General features: G+C 35.6%; 1 protein-coding gene across 1 annotated transcript in view; it reads right to left on the reverse strand.

The window, feature by feature from the left end:
* The window catches only part of LOC137006704 (neuronal PAS domain-containing protein 3), a 352,288-nt gene that overhangs the window by 107,617 nt on the left and 224,205 nt on the right, over window positions 1-20,466 (reverse strand). The window contains exon 5 of the mRNA XM_067367687.1: window positions 18,155-18,244. Coding sequence (XP_067223788.1) covers window positions 18,155-18,244 — 90 coding nt within the window. The remainder of the gene's footprint in view (window positions 1-18,154; window positions 18,245-20,466) is intronic.

The following is a 20,466-nucleotide window of genomic DNA, read 5'->3' on the forward strand; positions in this document are numbered from 1 at the left end:
AATAAGAGTTATTAAAAGGACAAAAGAAAACTCATGCTGTTCCTCAGGTGGGTTTCTGTGCATGTGCTCCGAGACCGAACAGAAGTTCTATAGTAGGCTGTTAGCTGAATACTTACAGACTTTCATAAATTTCGCTGGTAAATTTAGATGCCATAGCAACCTTATTTCCAGCAAATATACCTGATATATACAAAGTCCCTTTAAGACAAGTTATTTTACTCAGTGGCCATCATTGAAATGGCTCTTGGACATGCAAGTGCAGCTCCTATCTCTTTGAACGGGGAAACATAAAATTCTCCAAAGCTTTTCGCCAAGCTTTCAAATAAATTTCATATTTGAAATCACCAATGAAATCTGACAACAACTGTCTCATAAATTTTATTTCTAAATGCTCAAATCATGACAAAAAACTATATTTTTCAGGCTGGATCAAGCTAATGCGCATGCGCAGTTCTAAGTGCGTTTCTCTATAGGAAGCATGCATCTGACTGTTTCTATAGGAACCAGAGCTTCTAACGGCCGCTGCAGTGACATGATGACTTTACCAAACGGCGATTGGCTCTTATTTAGAAGGCGGGACTTAGGGAAGTCTTTGGATATATATCGTAATCGTTACATAAATTACTCATATAAGGTTTTGGTCATGTGGCTCACTCATAATCATGTTAATCATGATCACAAAATTGATAAAAATAATCATGATTATGATTTTGCCATAATTGAGCAGCCATATTCTACACTGTATATTTATTTTTCTTTCCTAAACTTCACATATAATGTTACGCGAAGCTTTCTGCACCAACATTAGCTGTAATTTAGTTCTACATGACCACTTTTCACCCTTTGTGTAAGGAACAGTACATTATTTATGTCATCACGCCAGGTTTGATATCGCCAAATGTCACTGATTCTTGATATGACCAATCACAACAAGGCAAGTTAAATGCAATTGCAAATTGGAAAATGATCAGTGAATGACTTACACTACCATACAAAAGTTTGGGGGCAGTAAGGATGAATTAAAATGATTAAAGTCATTATATATATTATATATCATTATATTAAAGTCAAATTATATATTTATATTGTTACAAAAGATTTCTATTTCAAATAAATGCTGTTCTTTTAAACTTCAAAAGAATCATAAAAAAAAATATATCATGGTTTCCACAAAAATATTGAGCAGCACATCTGTTTTCAGCATTGATAATAATAAGACATGTTTCTTGAGCAGCAAATTAGCATATTAAAATGATTGTTGAAGGATCATGTGACACTGACCTACAACACCAAACTTTTGAACGGTAGTGTAAATGTTGGACTTCAGAACACCAGGCATACAGCAGTCTTATGGACTACTTTTATAATAGTTTAATGGCAATTTTTGGAGCTTCTCAGTATAAATCAGCACCAATTTTCATATTGGAAAACAGAAATGTAGATATTCTGTCAAAGAAGAAAGAAAATAATAGAGAGTTGGAATGACACGAGGGCAAAAACAGACCTGGTTACTATACCATTAATACTTTATGCAAATTAGATCTGTTGTGATTGGACAATCTCCACATACTACTATAGATGTTGAACTGTTGTTCATTAGTTCCTAAATACTAAATATATGGACATATGTCATAACTTAGTTTCAATAAAGTTTTGTTTTTACCATTTTCACCATTTATTTTTCACCAGTAGTCACAGTCTTTTCAAAAGAGCAAGGAAAATCCTGTTTGCACCTGCATCCAAACACTCATTGCCATTCACAATACCTCCGATCACTTGTAGTGCAGCCAATGATGCGTTTCCTGTTCAGCTTACAGGCTTTGTTTGATGGATGCAAAGGTATCTTAACGTGCCTCTGGCCCACTGGCAGATACCAGCTCCGGCATCCCTCTTTCTTAATGTATTCACAACAGAACGGGGCAGGAAGGATGGGAGAGAGATAACAGACAGTCCCAAAACCTGCAGCGGGGAGAGGTACGGATCGCAGGACTGCGCTCATTCTTCACCGACTTCTCTGACACTCTTCTGCTGTTTATTTTCGTCCGTTATCAGCAGCATGGCGCACGATTCGGCCCGCTCTGCACCTCCTCTCCAAACTCTACATATTGATTCATTACTAATTATCTATCGTGCGGGCCGGAGAGTGCGCCGTGCATCATCGCAGGTGTTACTCTCGATAATGGATGGATGAAGTTATCATCCTTGTACACAAAGTGGCAATGACATTTGCAAAAAATCCTCTAAGCAAATTTCCCCTCTTATCTGCTCACAGTGGCGCTGTGGAGGTGGCGGCTCAGAGCACCATCATTAAGTCACAATAATTAGCTCTCATTTGTAAAAGCTTGTGTTCATAAATACAGATAATTGTATTAGCATGATTTTATGGGCAAATTCTAGACATGTTTTTAGGGGAGTGATGGTTCAGACCTCTGTAACTCTCTCTAGCCAACTAAAAGGAGAGATACAGTACCACATTAAAAGAAATTAAGCTCAGTGATTATTTATCAAATATGAGATTTGATAGTAGATACTGTGTGTATGATAATACCAATATATAGCAGTTTATGGCATAATTCGGTATTTGTATAAGACTACATCAGAATGGAGTACACACAAAGAGTCAGAAGCTACATTTTGATAAAACAATTACTCACATTAATTTCTATTATGCTAGTGGTCAATGAAGTGAAGGGTCATTTTTTTGTCCAAAGGCCTTAATAATAATAATAATAATAATAATAATAATAATAATAATAATAATAATAATAATAATAATAATAATAATACTAATGTCATCCAAAGTGTGTAGGGTAGTACAACTAGATCTCTTTTATTAAATCCAAAAGATTTTAATTATATTTTGCTACATATTAAGGTATTTTAAAGATTTTGGCCAAAACAGCCATTTCATTATTGATAAAAATATCTTAAAATGTAATTAATAAATAAATAAATAAATAAATAAATATATATATATATATATATATATATATATATATATATATATATATATATATATATATATATATATATATATATATTTTTTTTTTTTTTTTTTTTTTTTTCTGGCATGATTTTATAACATCATATATCAACATAGTGCAAAGTGGTATTAAAATTATGTGTAGAAGTCATTGCTTTGTTATGAGAAAGAATGTCCGGAAAAATGAGCCAGTTAACATTGTTTGAAAATATTGTCATTCGGTATAACTAAAAGTGTCATTCGGTAAAAGCAAAATTTTGGTTAAACCAAATTACTTTTTTGGTGACAAATTTTGTCAAAAGCAGTGTTAATTGATTATAAAAACCACATAATCGCATTGTTAACACTTAATAAAACTTCAAAATTAATTATATCTCTATTATGTTTTTTTTTTACACTTTTAAAGGTGCCCTAGAACCAGTTTTTACAAGATTTAATATAAGTCTAAAGTGTCCCCTGAATGTGTCTGTGAAGTTTCAGCTCAAAATACCCCATAGATTTTTTTTAATTAATTTTTTTAACTGCCTATTTTGGGGCATCATTAACTATGCACAGATTCAGCGCACGGCCCCTTTAAATCGTGCGTTCCTGAACGGGCTAACATTACACACTGTTGGAGAGATTTATAAAGAATGAAGTTGTGTTTATGAATTATACAGACTGCAAGTGTTTAAAATTGAAAATAGTGATGGCTCTTGTCTCCGTGAATACAGAAAGAAACGATGGTAACTTTAACCACATTTAACAGTACATTTAGCAACATGCTAACGAAACATTTAGAAAGACAGTTTACAAATATCACTAAAAATATCATGTTATCATGGATCATGTCAGTTATTATCTGCCATTTTTCGCTGTTGTTCTTGCTTGCTTACCTAGTCTGTTGATTCAGCTGTGCAGCTCCAGACATTAATACTGGCTTGTGTAATGCCTTGAACATGAGCTGGCATATGCAAATATTGGGGTCATACATATTAATGATCCTGACTGTTACGTAACCGTCGGTGTTATGTTGAGATTCGCCTGTTTTTCGGAGGTCTTTTAAACAAATGAGATTTACATAAGAAGGAGGAAACAATGGAGTTTGAAACTCACTGTATGTCTTTTCCATGTACTGAACTCTTGTTATTCAACTATGCCAAGGTAAATTAAATTTTTAATTCTAGGGCACCTTTAAAAACCTTATTCGTCAGTGACAGATTGATGAAATACTAATACTACTACAGCAACTAATATAAAATGTTATTATAATAAAATTTATTTCACTCATGACAACTCTCAGAATAGTTATAGCATGTTATTGAATGTATCAATTTTTATGTATTTGATCTTGGCGGACTAGACCTGCTATATATGCACATTAACATATAAACACCTATGTTTGCATAGTAACATCTGTTAAAAAACTTTGCCCCCCTTGATGACAATTCAAACTACAAACAAGGTCATTTAAATACTGAATTCTTGGTAACACTTTATTTTAGGGTCTTTGAACTAGTTTCTTATTAGTATGCATATTACTAGAATATTGGCTATTTATTAGTACTTATTAAAGCACATATTAATTCCTTATTCTGCATGATCATATTCTACATTCGTAATCGTACCCAATACCTAAACTTAACAACTACCTTACTAACTATTAATAAGCAGTAAATTAGGAGTTTATTGAGGGAAAAGTCGTAGTTAATAGCTTATATGTGTTCCCCATATTAAAGTGTAACCGAATTCTTAAAAGTAACAGTCTGTTTCATTCTAAGGGTCAAACAGAATGCTTTGGAAACTAAAAAATGACTGTTGGTGCAATAACATTATAAATGGCCCTCAAAAGGAAAAAACTATACGGGCCTTTTAAAATGTACAACACTTGATTCAGCCTCGTTTCAATTCTTATAGCACTTGTTCTCTTCCTTCTCTTGACTTTCTCTCTCACCTTTCAGTGCTCAATGATACTCTTATTTTCTAAAGTAAGAGATGGGAAACGGGCCGGTATACACGCGGTCTGTGACTCTGTGCTCCCCTATCTGAGAGGGTCAACTCTCATCTATTATTCCTCATGGCACAAGTCGCAGGGGCTCATCAGCCCTTGTTATATCCTTATATGATGGGTTTCCCGCTTCTAATACATGGAGGAGATTACAAACGCATTTTTCTCTTTTGCAGCATCTGGGTGGATGTGTCACATTAAGGTGTCACCCTGGCTTCTGATAAAAAGGTTATTACCGGCTTTATGGCCCTGCCACATAGCAAGGGAGCACACCTTATGTGTAATGAAGAGCATTTTTCTTTATAGAGGCTAACTGTATGTTGCAAGCACTGACTTTTTGTCTTCGAGCTTATTTTAACAACATTATTGTATTGCAGTTACTCTATCTATCTATCTATCTATCTATCTATCTATCTATCTATCTATCTATCTATCTATCTATCTATCTATCTATCTATCTATCTATCTATCTATCTATCTATCTATCTATCTATCTATCTATCTATCTATCTATCTATCTATCTATCTATCTATCTATCTATCTATCTATCTATCTATCTATCTATCTATCTATCTATCTATCCAGCATACAGCCTGAAAATAAACAACTATATTTAAATAGGCTTGTGTTTTTAAATGTCGATTATCAATTATCTGCAGATGTTCTAAGGCGTCCTAGCGGTCAGTAGCGAACGCTCTGGTCTGCTAGCATTAACACGCTTCACCTCTCAACCTTATAGCAGCGCTAGCGGCACAGAGAGCCAATGTGAAATATGAGAGCTCTTCCTTCATCTGTTCGCCACACTCTCTTGCTCTCTCTCACTCACTCTCACTCACTCTGGGCCTCCAGTAAAAAAAGAAAAAAATGCATCAATTTTCAGCACCAGCACGGCTCTGATCTCTTTATAACGTTCAAGATTCAAGCATTAATTAAAACACAGCAGTATATCTGACGATGAAAATCTTTTCATAGTGTTTCCTCGACCCTGTTTGCGAGGCGATGGCAAATCTTATTAATAAAAACACGTGTGAGTGGCTCTAGTTTTGAGAGACAGACCTCATAAGTGTTGAGACTAATAAGAAAGAGAACAAAGTGTTTGAGTTCTGAAACTGACACGAGTTGGTTACTGCATTACAGTAATGAGAATATGAGAATCAGCAGAGTTTTTTGTAATTTTATGGTGAAACGTAATCTGGAAATGTCTCTCTAGTATAGAATCATAATGAACTGAGACAAGTTTTTATGACAAATAATGACATTTTTCTCTAATTTTTTATGATAATGCTATAAATCTTATAAATGGTTTAAGTATTTTATACATCATTATAATATGTTTTACTGTATAAAAATATTGCATTCCTCTATTACAGTAATGAGAAAATGATAAACAACAGAGAAAACTATATTATTTTGCATCTTTTTTTTGTTTGTTAATTTTTTAATGTGATCTGGAATTGTTTTTCTGAGATTCAACCAATCAGAAATTAAGATGTTCAGAAACAAAGACAGGAAGCCTTTCTTCAAATATTTCTGTTCAGAAATATCAGTAAACAAACACTTTTTTTCAACTTGATAAAACACCCTACGATTAATCTCAAACTTCTGAAACAGCAATTATCAGCGCAATCAAATCCTCACTCGTTCTGAGTGAGCTACCGCACTAAACAGCCATATTTCCAATCCGATATTCCCGTTCCTGATCTCCGTTCAGATCAAAGACGGGCTAGGAAAGCTTGGTGTCAGCACTCTGGAGATACTATCGGCGAGATCCTCCGCCTGACATTAATAACGGCGGGCAGACATCTGAAATGAGAGGGGCCGTATCAGTCTAAAGATGAGGAGAAATCTCGGCATTGTGCTTATCAAAGAGTTCTTTAGAGATCGGCGATAGTGGCCATGCTAACGCGGGTGCTGCAGACAGGTGTATGCTAACACAAGTCACGCATATTATCTGACACTGGGTGTCAAAACACGGCTAAAATGGCCTACTTAAATTAAATCAAATTATCTATATATACTGTAGTCTTGTATGCTATAGTAAATCCTGTACAAAAACAACAAGACCACAAGAGAAATTTTTTTTCAAGGACACTGATTTGGTTTAAAGGAGTTTACCTGTATTATTATTAAAACATGAATTTGAATGTCTTGCAGCTGAGCTGTGTGAGTAAATAAACAGCAAACAATTGATCATTCACACACCTACTGTGCTGTTAGCATTTAGCCAGGACGGTTCCTTGATGGGTCATTATTGAAAATTGCTTAAAGAGAATATACAATCAAATTTCTTTCATATGGTACTCAACAAATGCTGATATATTGTTTTATTTTCATATTAATTTACATTCTGTTGTTTTGTTAGAGCTTATACTACCATTTAAATGGAAAGTGGAAAACACATAGAAGGTAATGAATATTAATAGAAAATACAATAGCAGCTAATTGATTCATTAAAACATATTTAATATAATTTTTTAACATGCTTTGAATAAAAGATGATGCCTATAAAATCAAAAAGATCCAAAAATAGGACTACAAAATTAAAACAGTTTTTACTTAAGTTATCAGTGAACTAAAAAGTCTATAATCAAGGTTATAGATCTTGATCTGCCTCCTAAAGGGGTGCTTGATTATGATTTCACTTTTTTAGCTTTAGTTATTGTGTAATGTTGGTGTTAGAGCATAAACAACATCTGCAAAGTTACAATGCTCAAAGTTCAATGCAAAGGGAGATATTTTCTTTTAAAGAATTCTCAGTTTAAGGACTAAAAACGTCTGGTAGGGACTACAACGAGCTTCTTCCCGGGTTGGTGACATCACTAACCTTAAAATGTACATAAACCCAGCCCCTGGGAACACACAACAAAGGGGTGAGGCCATGTTGAGCTGCTTTAGAGAAGAGGAAGAGCTGTTATAGTAGAGTGTTGTTACCATGCCGTCATTTTACACCGAACTGCTTCACAAACGAGGGTCAATTCAACGCTGGATTTGCACAAAAGATTAACATGACGGCACATGATAGTCGATGAGTTGGATCAGCTCCACAGCAACTACATAAATTTATCCACTAACCATTCAGTAACATCCAGATGCATTCTAAAAGTTGTAACTTCTTCCTGATTCTCTCCATCAGTGTCCGACTCTGGTTTGAACAATGTAAGGCTGAACATCGTTACTGATAATAATCATTTTGGCTGCGTGAGCTGAAACTTCACAAACACATTCTGGGGACACCAGATATTTATATTACATCTTGTAAAGTGGCATTATAAGTCCCCTTTAAAGGACAGCTGATGTCACGAGCCCCCTTTTTTTTTAGACCCTACAACCACCTGTCATATAGAAACCGGCAGTTGAACCTGTCCAAAGAATGCCTACTTTTCATGACCCAATTCATTTAATTGGTCAAATGAAGTGTATCCTTTTACTCAGAAATATGACATTACGGAAGTAAAATGGGTTGCAAATGCAGCTTTATTGGGTCTCAACTACAATATCACATTGCAAATTTTCTGAGCCCTGCAAAAGACTTTTTCCCTGTCCTGTATGTACTGTTTTAGAATAGAATGAATAGAATAGAATGCACTCAAAATGATATTCTCACATTTACTCACCCAAACCCATTTGACTTTCTTGCTTCCATGAAACACGAAATGTTCAGCACAATGTCCAAGTTGCTCTTTTTTCCATGCATATGAAAGGGAACAGCTGTGGTCAGCATTCACTTTCACTGTATGGGAAAGAACATTCTAGATAACACATAAACTCAATTTTTAAAGACATGAGTAGAGGAAAATGACCGAATTTCCATTTTTGGATTACTAAAGTGCACAAGATCTGTCGAAAAGATAAATCCAATGACTGTCTAAGGTTCAAAAATCTAAAGACAAAAGGATCTAAAACAAAAGGTGTGGAAAAAACCTTCTAAAGTTCCCTGACCTTGACAATGTGCCGCCAAACCATCTGTTCTTCAGTTAAAACACTCCCACTCCTACAGGCTCTGTGTCTGCTTTCATAAACTCTCTCTCTCTTTCTCTTTTTTTCTCCATCCCTCCTAGCAGTCTACTTAAGCACAAAACAGCGTCTATTGTTCGACAATTGGCGTGCCAGACTATCTGCTGCACCTCTAATTTTTCAGTCATCCAATTATTAATGGCCTTTGTTGACTTTGAGATTACTGCTGATACTTCCTCTTTTCCATAATGTTTCCAGCTTGACATCAAGATGGAGAAGGTCTAACGCTGGTTTCCCAAAGGACGCCGCCCAGGAAACCTTGACATGCACAAAGACAAGCACGCGGACAAGCCTGCCCTGCCGAGAACGATAAGGTCACCTGTGGGATTGCTGAGATTATCTCTGTCAAGCACTCGGACGCAGTGCAGTCAAATGATGCATCATGCAGTCATTTTCAGCAGGAAAAATCAATTTCTTCACTAGGTCGCTATTTGCTTTTCAAAGTGCCCTTGTAGTCTTTGGCTCGGAGCACTTATCAATTTAAATGTTGTGAATTAATAATGTTTTTAACGTTATACACGTTCCTTGTATAAGCGGGGAGACGCTTCCACCCGTCACTTTTTTGTCAGTCCCATGTGGGCGACATGTGTGGCCGGTTATTCAATGGTGGAGATAAAAACCTTTGAATAAGAATAACATACAAACCATCTAAATATGGAACAGGTTGTTTCTTTTTTAGAATTGATACCACACAAATAATTATGATTTAAATTCCTAAACAAATTACAAAAAGTACATACATACAGTTCTGCATTTTTGTGTCCCATTATCAGTGGTTGTCCCATTATCAATTAATAAATTACAACAGCAGTAATATTAAAAAATACAAAACTAACTGCATAAACTAAGTGCATTTCCAAACAGTTATAAAAAATAGGCCTAATGGGTGATATAACTAAAAATATACATACATATATATATATGTATATATATATATATATATATATATATATATATATATATATATATATATATATATATACACACACATCTACGGAAGAGGATTAGGGACAAGCAATAATAAAAATATAAAACCATCTCGAGATTAAAGTCATTATAACGTGAGATTAAAATCATTAGAAATTGTAGAAAAAAGGTCAAAACACAATGTTGAGAAAAAAATTATTCAATTTCGACAATAAAGTTATTATGTTTCGAGAAAAAACGTTCAATTCCGAGAAAAAAAAAAAAATGTTGAGAATAAACTCATCACATTTTAAGAATAAAGTCTTTGTGTTTCAAGAGAAAACATTACATTTTGAGAAAAAAGTTGAAATAAAATGCCAAGAATACACATTTCTGAAATTGTATTTCAAGTTTAGTCTCGCATTATAATGACTTTAATCTCGAGATGTTATGATATTATTGCTTGCCCTAATCCTTTTCCGTACACATCTATATACACATATATACACATCTTGATTTTTTTTTTTTTTTTTTATCTAAAAAAAAAAAAAAACGGTAACACTTTAGTTTTGGGTCCAATTCTCACGATTAACTAGATGCTTATTAGCTTGCATATTCCTAGGATATTGGCTGTTTATTAGTACTTATGAAGCACATTTTAATGCCTTATTCTGCATGGCCATATTCTACATCCCTTAATCCTACCCAATACCTAAAAGTTAGCAACGACTTACTTACTAACTATTAATAAGCAGTAAATAGGAGTTTATTGAGGCAAAAGGCATAGTTAATAGTGAGTTAGCAGTGAGAATTGGACCCTAAAGTGTTACAAAAAAAAAAAAAAGTGACTGATATGGCTTAATGTTATAGTGGATGCTTCTAGTTAATTCAAGAAGTTAAAGGCCCTACAAGACGAGCTAATTAAATATCTTTTCCTTTTCAAATCTCAGTCTTTACCATTTAAAAACAACAAAACAGGCTTCAAACGAGAGTAGCACAGCCAGCACACAAAGCTTAATTGTTCCAGAGGGGCATGATGGGATATGACAGCTCCTCCATGACTGTCTCTGAGCTCAGGGTGAGAGCGGGAACAGGAGGGGCAGTTCTGGGAGCGCTGTGGATCGCGGGTGGCTCAATTAAACATGACCTTCCTCTGCCCCTGTCTCTCGCCGCACCGCCACAGGCTCACATGCAAATGCTGACCCTCGGCAGTCACAGCATCATAAATAAAAGAATACTTATTATCCATTTAGTAATATTTCCAAGTAAGTCTACCTTGATGGGCTGTTCTAACAGTGAGTAAAATTATTCTCCATTTTATTGTTCAGGGCTTAGCTGGTTATTTTGAAATTCGGTTGGTGATATAGTATTATTCTAAACTGTGAATAGATTAAAATAACTGTTTATTCCTGTGATGGCAAAGCTGAATTTTCAGCATCATTACTCCAGTCTTCAGTTTCACATGATCTTTCAGAAATCATTCTAATATGCTGATTTGCTGCTGATGTAACATTTCTTCTTCTTCTTCTTATTATTATTATAAATGGAAATGTATATGCATGAAATATTATATAATAAAAAATGAAAATATTAATATGATATACTGCACAAATAAAAATCAGGAAATAATCATTCCAATATTTCACCCCTAAATAAATATATTTAGGTAATCAAATAAAACTGTTATTAAATAAATGCAACACTTCAAAGTATGTTTTTTCCCCAAATAAAGATCATAGTTTATTAAAATTTCTTATGTCTTTCCTGAAACTGTGGGGTGAAATATGAGCCAGACAGGTTCTTGACGGAGATCCACCCAGTCACCTTCACTAGCCATGCCAAAAATGTTCAAAAGCATCACTTCAGAGTATAAATGTTGGTGAACAAGCAAGAGTAAAAATCGAGATAAAGGATGGTCTGAGGGCAACTGACTCACAAAGATGTGATCAGACATTCGGCCAGATGTTTATGCTAATAGATTCGATATTCCTCAAGTCTCCCTGGCCGGAGCGAAGCACTCGGGTGGCTGAGTGATGGGAAGGAGGGCCGAACGTGAGGGAATGTGACGGTCAAGCCTCTGGTGGACACACACGCTCCCCTGTCACCTACCCCACAGCAGATGTCTACATTCAATCCCAGCACCGCCTTTCCCCGCGCAACCTGAATGGAGACAGGGCGGCAGGGTCTTTTATGAAAAAGACGCCCACAACGGGAAAAGGCAGTACACATTCCTGGAGGCGTTCCAGATCCGTCACTATTGCCAAACGTAGAGCGGCAAATTCCTCCACCATATGGTACATTACACACGGCCTTCGGATGTCACTGTGCGTACTGTACGACAGCTAAGCTGGCGATTATGGAATAGGAACGCATTTAAATCTAAATCCTCTGAGGCAGATGAGACCTCAGATGGTCGCTTAATTCCAGATGTATCAATTTCCTTGGATATCTAGTCCATGCAAGTGCATATGCTGTACTGGCAGGGGTGCCGGCTGCAAATGGCCATATTCCAGAAGCTAATATTCTTTTGGCTGGAATAATGCAATTATTATTTTCCTAGCCATCAGCGTAAGCACACGGTGCCATCTGTTACACAAAAGCAAACATACACATCTCAATTACAAAACAGACAGCTGCCCGCGTGCGATGTCAGCGGCGCACGAACGTCGGAGAATGCGCTGACCCGGCGACAAGGCCCTTTTCAAAAGCAGCTTTCCTTCGCCACCACCTCTAAAACTCAATAAGAAAATCCCAAGTGGTGTGATTTTATTGCCGCCTCTCAATTTGTGTCGACCGTAAAGACAAACCTGGCCATTAACCTGGGAAAGATGGTCGTGCATCCATCACATATTAATTATTGGAAGTGAACTAATCACCCGATGCAGAAGCCAAGCAGAGAGGGATTAAAAACTCAGGCAAGTGAAAAATTTGCCGACATATGCCTATTTACATACAGAAGCAAAATGATAACAGTTATTAGTGCAGCAAAAATGGATAAACGGCCATCTGTTGAACTGAATAATATGGATGCAGATGAAAAGGGGTGTTATATTTACTGTCAAACGCATAACCTTGTTATCAGCCGAATCTGAGAGCAGAGTCAAAGACCATCGAGATAAGAGAGTGAAAACAGGTCCGTACACTTCAGCATGGGCACATTAACTGTATTATCAAACAGCAGAGGGCAGGTGGAGCCATTGTTTAGCATCATGGTAATGTAGGCCATACAACAAGAGAAGCTCGCACTCGCTGTAAAAATCTGCTGGCTTCTCCGGTCTGCACACATTAATCTAACACAAGGTGGTCAATGGCCATGGAGGGAAAAGCAATTTCGCATCCTTCGCTCGCTGACCTGAGTAGAGCAGAGAGGAGGGGACGGATGGACTGACGAGAGAACGTGGAAAAAACATACTCAAAATGGACTTAAAGAGTCAAGCAAAAGCACAATTTTACATTACACACACACACACACACATATATATATATATATATATATATATATAAAATAACTATACAACGATAATGCAACACTTTATTTCAATGACTTTAGACATTTGGTAACGCTTATTTTAGTGTCCTTGTTACATATGTTGCATGTACTTACTATAGTAATAACATTAATTATACATAATTACATTTAACTAACCCTAAACCAAATCATATTCCTAACCCTACCCTATAGTAAGAACATGTTGTTAATTATTATTATTCAGTACCTAAATGTATAATTACACTGTAATAAGGGCACCTTAAAATAAACTCTAACTATAAGTTACTTTAAATTAGTAAATTTAGTAAATTTGCAACTACATGTCACCCCTCTTCATTCTACTAACCTGAACACCTAAACCTAACCTAACAGTCTACTAATACTCATATGCAAATTAGTTGACATATAGTTGCAAAGTTACTTATAGTTAGTGGAATGTCTAAAGTAGACCATCGAAATAAAGTCTAACCAATAATATTAACAACATTAATAATATTTATTATTTAATAACAGATAAACCATTTAATTTCTCATAATACCTTTTTAATACTAACTAGTTATATATAGAGAAATGTATTGTTCTCCTCTGTATGAGACGCAACCTGCATTGCTGTTACCTAACCAGAGCTTAAGTAAACTACCTGCTCCCAACATGATCAAACCCAACCTGGAGATTTAACCACTTTACAAAACACGCCATAAATCACACCATCAATGACTATTGTGCAGTTGGCTTGAAATCACAGTAAGGTCCAGCTGATGTCATTATGGGGACAGTGAACTCCATGACTGGATGCTTCCTATCTACTTTCAAACGGATTGAGGAAGAGCTCGATTTAGAGATTAGTGCTCCTCTAGTGCCCTGCGAGGCCGCAGTATCTGTCTGAGAGCAGAGCTTGGATTTGAGCAGCTGAGCACTCGTATGATTGAGCCGCGGTGCTAAAAGGTCATGCTATCGACTGTGCCTAGTGTAATGGCCGCAGTATGGTTCAAGCCCTGAATCTTTAATAACCTCCATCATTAGCTCTTAGGAAATCAGAGCTCGCACAGAGTGGTCTGAAGAGATCTATTGGCTCTTACCATCGCAATGCAGGGCTGTAACTTAGAGGGTTAAACGGCTGTTATAAACCATTATGCTAGATTAAAAAAAGTTCAAGGAGAAGTGTTAAACATGACTAATAGTACCACTCTATTACGGCTGTTCTGACCACACACACACACATATATATATATATATATATATATATATATATATATATATATATATATATATATATATATATATATATATATATATATATATATATATATATATATATATATATATATATATATATATATATATATAAAGATGCATGTTAAAACAAAAGCACAGCAAAAACAGACTTGAAGTATAAATTCAAATTTAGTTATCAAACAGACATTTATAAAAAGATAAGCTATCCTGGTGATTACTTGCATGGCTGGAGATGTGCATTAACGGAGCACCAAAATCTAATTTGAACAAATGTTAATTAACTACTCAGAGTGCCAAAGTTAAACTATAAACCTAGCATATATATGAAAAAATCATATATTCTAGTCTATTTTAGATAAACCACAAAAATGCATAGAACTGTCAATGCAGAAAAGCTCACAAATTGCTCATCCAATTAACGATGAAAATAATGAACTACACCTTATAAATTTGTGGCCTCTAGGACAGATTAACGAAGAAAAAGGTTTAGCAATTAAGATCAGGAGAGTTATGGGATAAGCTTAACCATGTAAGATAATAAAACCTACTTAGACTAAAGACTTTACAAGCACTTTATCAGCAGGCCAACCTAAAGATAATACCACAGAAAAAGAGCAAGCCAAATTCCAAAAGCCAGGATTTTGAGAATTAATCAATTATTTGATAAAAATCATCAATCAATTAATGCTGAATTAATTTCGAGTTTGCTTTAGCCTTCTCTTCTTAATTCATATCTCAATCCTTCTATCTAGCAGAATATTTTAATAGTCTTTTACAGCCACTGTTGCTTTTATAATTTAGAAGACTCAATATTTACAATGTCTAAATCCGACGTGTCATACAGCTGCACTTGAACCTGATTGAAAGCATATGTTCGAAATGGAATACACTACATAGTATGCACTGTATGTCTGCTATTTTTAATGTGCATATTCCATCCTGTTATGTTCAGTTTTGGTTTCAGTCTGTATTTCATTATTTCCTGTGTTTTTGCTGATCTCCTTTGTTCTTATCACTAGTTTGATTCTATGATAACTGATTATGTTGTACACCTGGTTCTAGTTTAGTTCTCATTATCCTGTGTATAATGCCCTTATGCTGCGTTCCAGACAGATCGGATTTTTCCTACTTCCTTCTAGGAAATAATGTCTGGAACACCACTCACATGACGTTACCATGACATAATGAGAGCATATTGCATTTTTGTGTCAAAATAACATAAATTCGCTTTGAAAACAGCTCAAGAAAAGTAAAATCGAAGGTACTGTAATATTACATGATCTTAAAGTCTAATGTTAAAATTTGTTTTTATATTCATTTCATTGGAATCAGGACGAGCCGACATCTTGCCGAGGTCGGGGTTGATTGATGTACCCCGAGTTCACACGCCAAATGTCCGACTTTGAATGGTGTTCCAGATGTTAGTTCCTGGAAGGAGATGGGAAAAATCCAAAATCGGATCTGTCTGGAACATAGCATTAGTTTGTTCAGTTCTTTGTCTTGTGTTGTTTTACTGCCATGTGCTTGTTCCTGTGATTTCTGCTTATTTGGACTATTTTCTTTGTTTTGTTATTAATAAAAGTGGTGCAATTAGATCCCATACATGCATACAAAAAACAATCAAACAAAACAAAACAAAAAAACAAACAAAAAAAAAACAAAACAAAAAACTAAACAAAAACCACATAAATACTAAGCACAAATGCATGATAAATTTGCACTGAATCCAATTTTGAGTATGATATCTTAATTTTCACACTGAATAAAAGTCAAATATCATCTCTGGTTCATCTGTTGAAAGTTCAAGTCGAGTACATTGCATACAGTTTCATTACATCTTGTTTTTTACTTGGGTAATCTGTTTTTTTTTTAAAATACAGTAGTTATACCAATTTATAGTGTAAACAACATTTAAGTTTGTAAAACAGTTTTGCATTATGCAATAATAAATATTTGCAGCAGTAGTATGACCACATTGGATGTTATATTCATGCCACCATGCAAAAAAAAAAAAAAAAAAAAAAAAGAACTAGTGTAAGAGATTAAAAATTGAGGCTGTTATAATTTGCCAAACTATAAATAGAAGGTCGAATTGAGTGCAATGCATTGTGGGGTACAGTATTTCATGCATTTTGCTATGACTGTATGTGCACTGCATATTTTATACCCAGATTATCCAGGTATTCATAGACCGTACACAGAATATATAATAAATGCTGCTCTTTTTTTTTTTTTTTTTTCTTTTTTTTTAAATAGCAGTTTGTTTGTCAATTTATACTGCATACTTTTTAAAGGGGTACTTTACCACTGAAAAAATGGGCTTTCAATGTCTATGCAGTACAATGGCAAAAAAAAAAAAAAAAATGCAATAGGTGCTACCTGACTAGAGAAAACAAAGAAAAAGGCTGCTGTCTTCCCTTGTGTCAAATAGGTAGAAAAACTTCAACACCCATAATGGGCATGTTGCCATCCAAGGTAACTCACACCAGTCTGCTATGGATATGGTTGACCAGAGTCAAATACTGCCCTGCTTTAGTAGGAAATACTTCTTAGCAAACTTTTAGCCATAATGGTGTCGACTCGTGTCTTGGTGTCTTGTCTCGGGTACAAGAATTCAAAGAATAAATGTATAGTGGGAGTGAGTTACTTTCACTTTCTAGTAAAGGATCCAGCATGTTGTAGGCAGTAATGGAAAATCTGAAAAAAACAACCCATGCTTGTAGTCAACATTTCGAACGGGATGACTACAAACATAGTGTTTTCAACTGAATCCATTTTTTCAGTAAAACATGTCTATGAGATCAAAAATCGAGATTAGTATCACCTTTGCTTCCTTATCCAAACTAGAAATGGTAGGTCGAATCGAGTGCATTGCATTGTGGGATACAGTACTCCATGCAGTGTGCTCTGGTTGTAAATTGCACATTTTGGACCCTCACATACTGTGCACTGTATATAAGCTGCATAGCATTTTCTTGAAAATTCGGCAGCAGTCTGTCCTTCTGAACACAGCTCAAATCATTCCCGATTTCTGACAGATGAAAATGAGTTAAAATGCTGCAAAATGTTACAGTCACCGGTACAGTGAGCATCTTGAAGGCACATGTGCAGTTTAGATCCCTCATACAAGGACAGCAAGAGATGATTCTGATGATTTGTGTGGATTTTTGAACCACCGGTGAACAGAAGCTGCCTGTTGTGCAGCTGTGTCTGGTTTGATTGAAGCCTGCTAGCACTCGAGATGAAGCTCAGCTAGACAGGACTACACGAGTTCTGAAGGTCACTTTCTCACTGTCTGACCTCGCCGATCTGTCTGTTTATTGAAAGGCCCTGGCTCCAGCCAACAGGAGCGGGGAACACGCTAGCATTCCAATGAGAACATCTCTCTGGCACTTAATATATGCAGTGATGAACGCTGCGAATTAAACAGCAGCTAACAAAACCGCAGGAGTTTATCTAACACTAATTTGTCCAGATTCTCTTCCGCACCGATGAACGAAAAGAGCTGGGAGAGTGAAAATCTCAAGTGCACTCACCTGTGAAAGCCCCAGGTATATGGACACCGTCTCTGAGATGTACAAAAACCTCCCCTCCTTGTTTAGTGCAAATACAAATCCATCTAGGGACTGTGGAGGAAACAGAAAGAGAGAAAAGAGAAGAAACAAGTCAGGCAAGAGTCTCACAAATAGCTTATTCCTCACAGCACAGAGAGAGAAGCCATCAAGCCCAGAATTGCAAACAGAACCACATCCCATGTGGAAACGACTGACAGATCATTAAAGAGCAACAATTACAACGTCAATTAACAGCTCCGGATCACAGACGCCTCAACTCTAAGGGACGGTGTGAGCTGTGAGCAATACATAAATATTAACCAAAAAGCGCCTCACTCATATGAATAAAGATAGGTTATTTTATTTTATTCTTTTTTGCCAAATCAGATTTGTTTTTCTGGATTTCTAGATTCGTTTAAGTTGGTTAACTCAATCATGCACCTACCTGTCAAGAACATCACATTGGTTTCATAATTGATTAACTTCACACAGTCATTGAACTGAACTGAATCAACACCTAACTGACTTCAGCTGAAATTATTATTGTGAAGATGCTTTGAAGCAATTTCTGTTGTATAAATGCAAAAAAAAAAAATAAAGGTAACTTGACACTTCAGAATAATAATGGATTGTTTAGAGCGCAACAAACAGTTATGCTATACATTATATCAGGATGTGCTACCAATGCTATACTAAAGCTAAAGTAAGTATAACATTCCTCCTCTTATACTAAACAGACTTGGTCATTTGTTCACACATTTACTAGTTTCTATATAGTGGTAAATGGCACATAGTGCACTATATGGAGGATAGGGAACGATTCTGACAGTCTAAATATGCTTTTCTATTGACATGAATGCAGTCTGTTTTCGCATTAGTGTCATGTGAGAACAGTCTGCTCCCGTCCAGAGACAGAGCTGATCATATGTGCAAGTCAGCACAGACCACAAAACGTTCAAAAACGTTTGGACACATTTGAACTCTACAAACAATGCTATGTTTTAAAGCAATATGGAGGAGAAACGGTAAGAGATTATGAAATTTGGGTTTTACAAGCTCAACGGCAACTGGCCAAGCTGTAATCTAGGTGAAACGCTATTGGCTATTTTGAAAAAAGGGGAGGAGCTTCTAGATATACCTCTCTTCCTGTTTCAATGGAAATGACGTCAACACAGTGAATATAGCTGCGCGTTCCAAGGCACTTCAGTGGGCCCTTAAATCCCACCCCTTTCTTACAATCCACTGCAAGCTCTCATTTAGATTTGCCTTCATCCAATCAACAACCAATAAATTCTTTACCCTATATTTAATTCTTTATCCATAATCTATTTCACTTGGATGTAATAATATGGAAAAACAGATTTGTCACTACTTCACTTTCATTGCAACTTTAGGATTAGGGTTTAGGTTATCAGGTTTATTTGTTTCAGTGATATGTTGGCAATCAGCACTGTGATTGACCAATGAAATCTTTAGAATCTGCCGTGGGCAGGATTAGTGCTTAAATGGTTTAAGGCATGTTAACTAAAAATGGAATTCATTTCTCAAAATGTTATTTCTCACATTCTAGAGAGAATTTTTTTTTTTTTCAATGCACAAAGTAGCAGCATGAAGAATGGAAAAATTTCACTGCACACAAAACCATATGACAGCTAAAGTGCTTGATTGTGAACAAAATCACCTCTGATTGGTCAATGACACACTGCAGCTGCAAAATTTATTTTTTTATTTTCCATGGTGTGAGCTGCTGGCACAGCTTGGCAAGCGGTTGTTTTCAGTGCCACCACCGTTTTGCCGTCTGCTTCTGCTTTCTCACTGAAAATAACAACCCAACCTTACTGGAAAAACACGCCTGTTATGACATTTTTGTTGCTTCTTGAACCTTTTGTGGAACTTTCAATGTGAAAGTTGCTAAAAATTTAAATTCCGGTGAGTTGCGCTAAAAGGTTAATGCTGTATTGTGTTCGAAAAGAACCTACATTAAACTCTAACCTAATATGACCAATAGTGTTAACAAAAGTAAATGTGAGATAAAAAGACATTTTCTGAAGCAACCATGCCGTTTTAGGCTCTGTCTACTTAAATAATTATTATATAGATAGCAAATATAATAAAGTTCTCATGCTATTCTTCTGGTATGATCACATCACATCACACATCACTCACTGTTGTGTCCAGGTATAGTATAAAGTATAAAATGTATAAAATGTGTCACATGACTAAACATGCGTCATCGTTTTCAAATACCTCCATTTTCATATATACATTACAATGCGAAAACAACGTTTTCAAAT

The sequence above is a fragment of the Chanodichthys erythropterus genome, chromosome 18 (assembly GCF_024489055.1).
Source record: "Chanodichthys erythropterus isolate Z2021 chromosome 18, ASM2448905v1, whole genome shotgun sequence".
NCBI lineage: Eukaryota > Metazoa > Chordata > Actinopteri > Cypriniformes > Xenocyprididae > Chanodichthys > Chanodichthys erythropterus.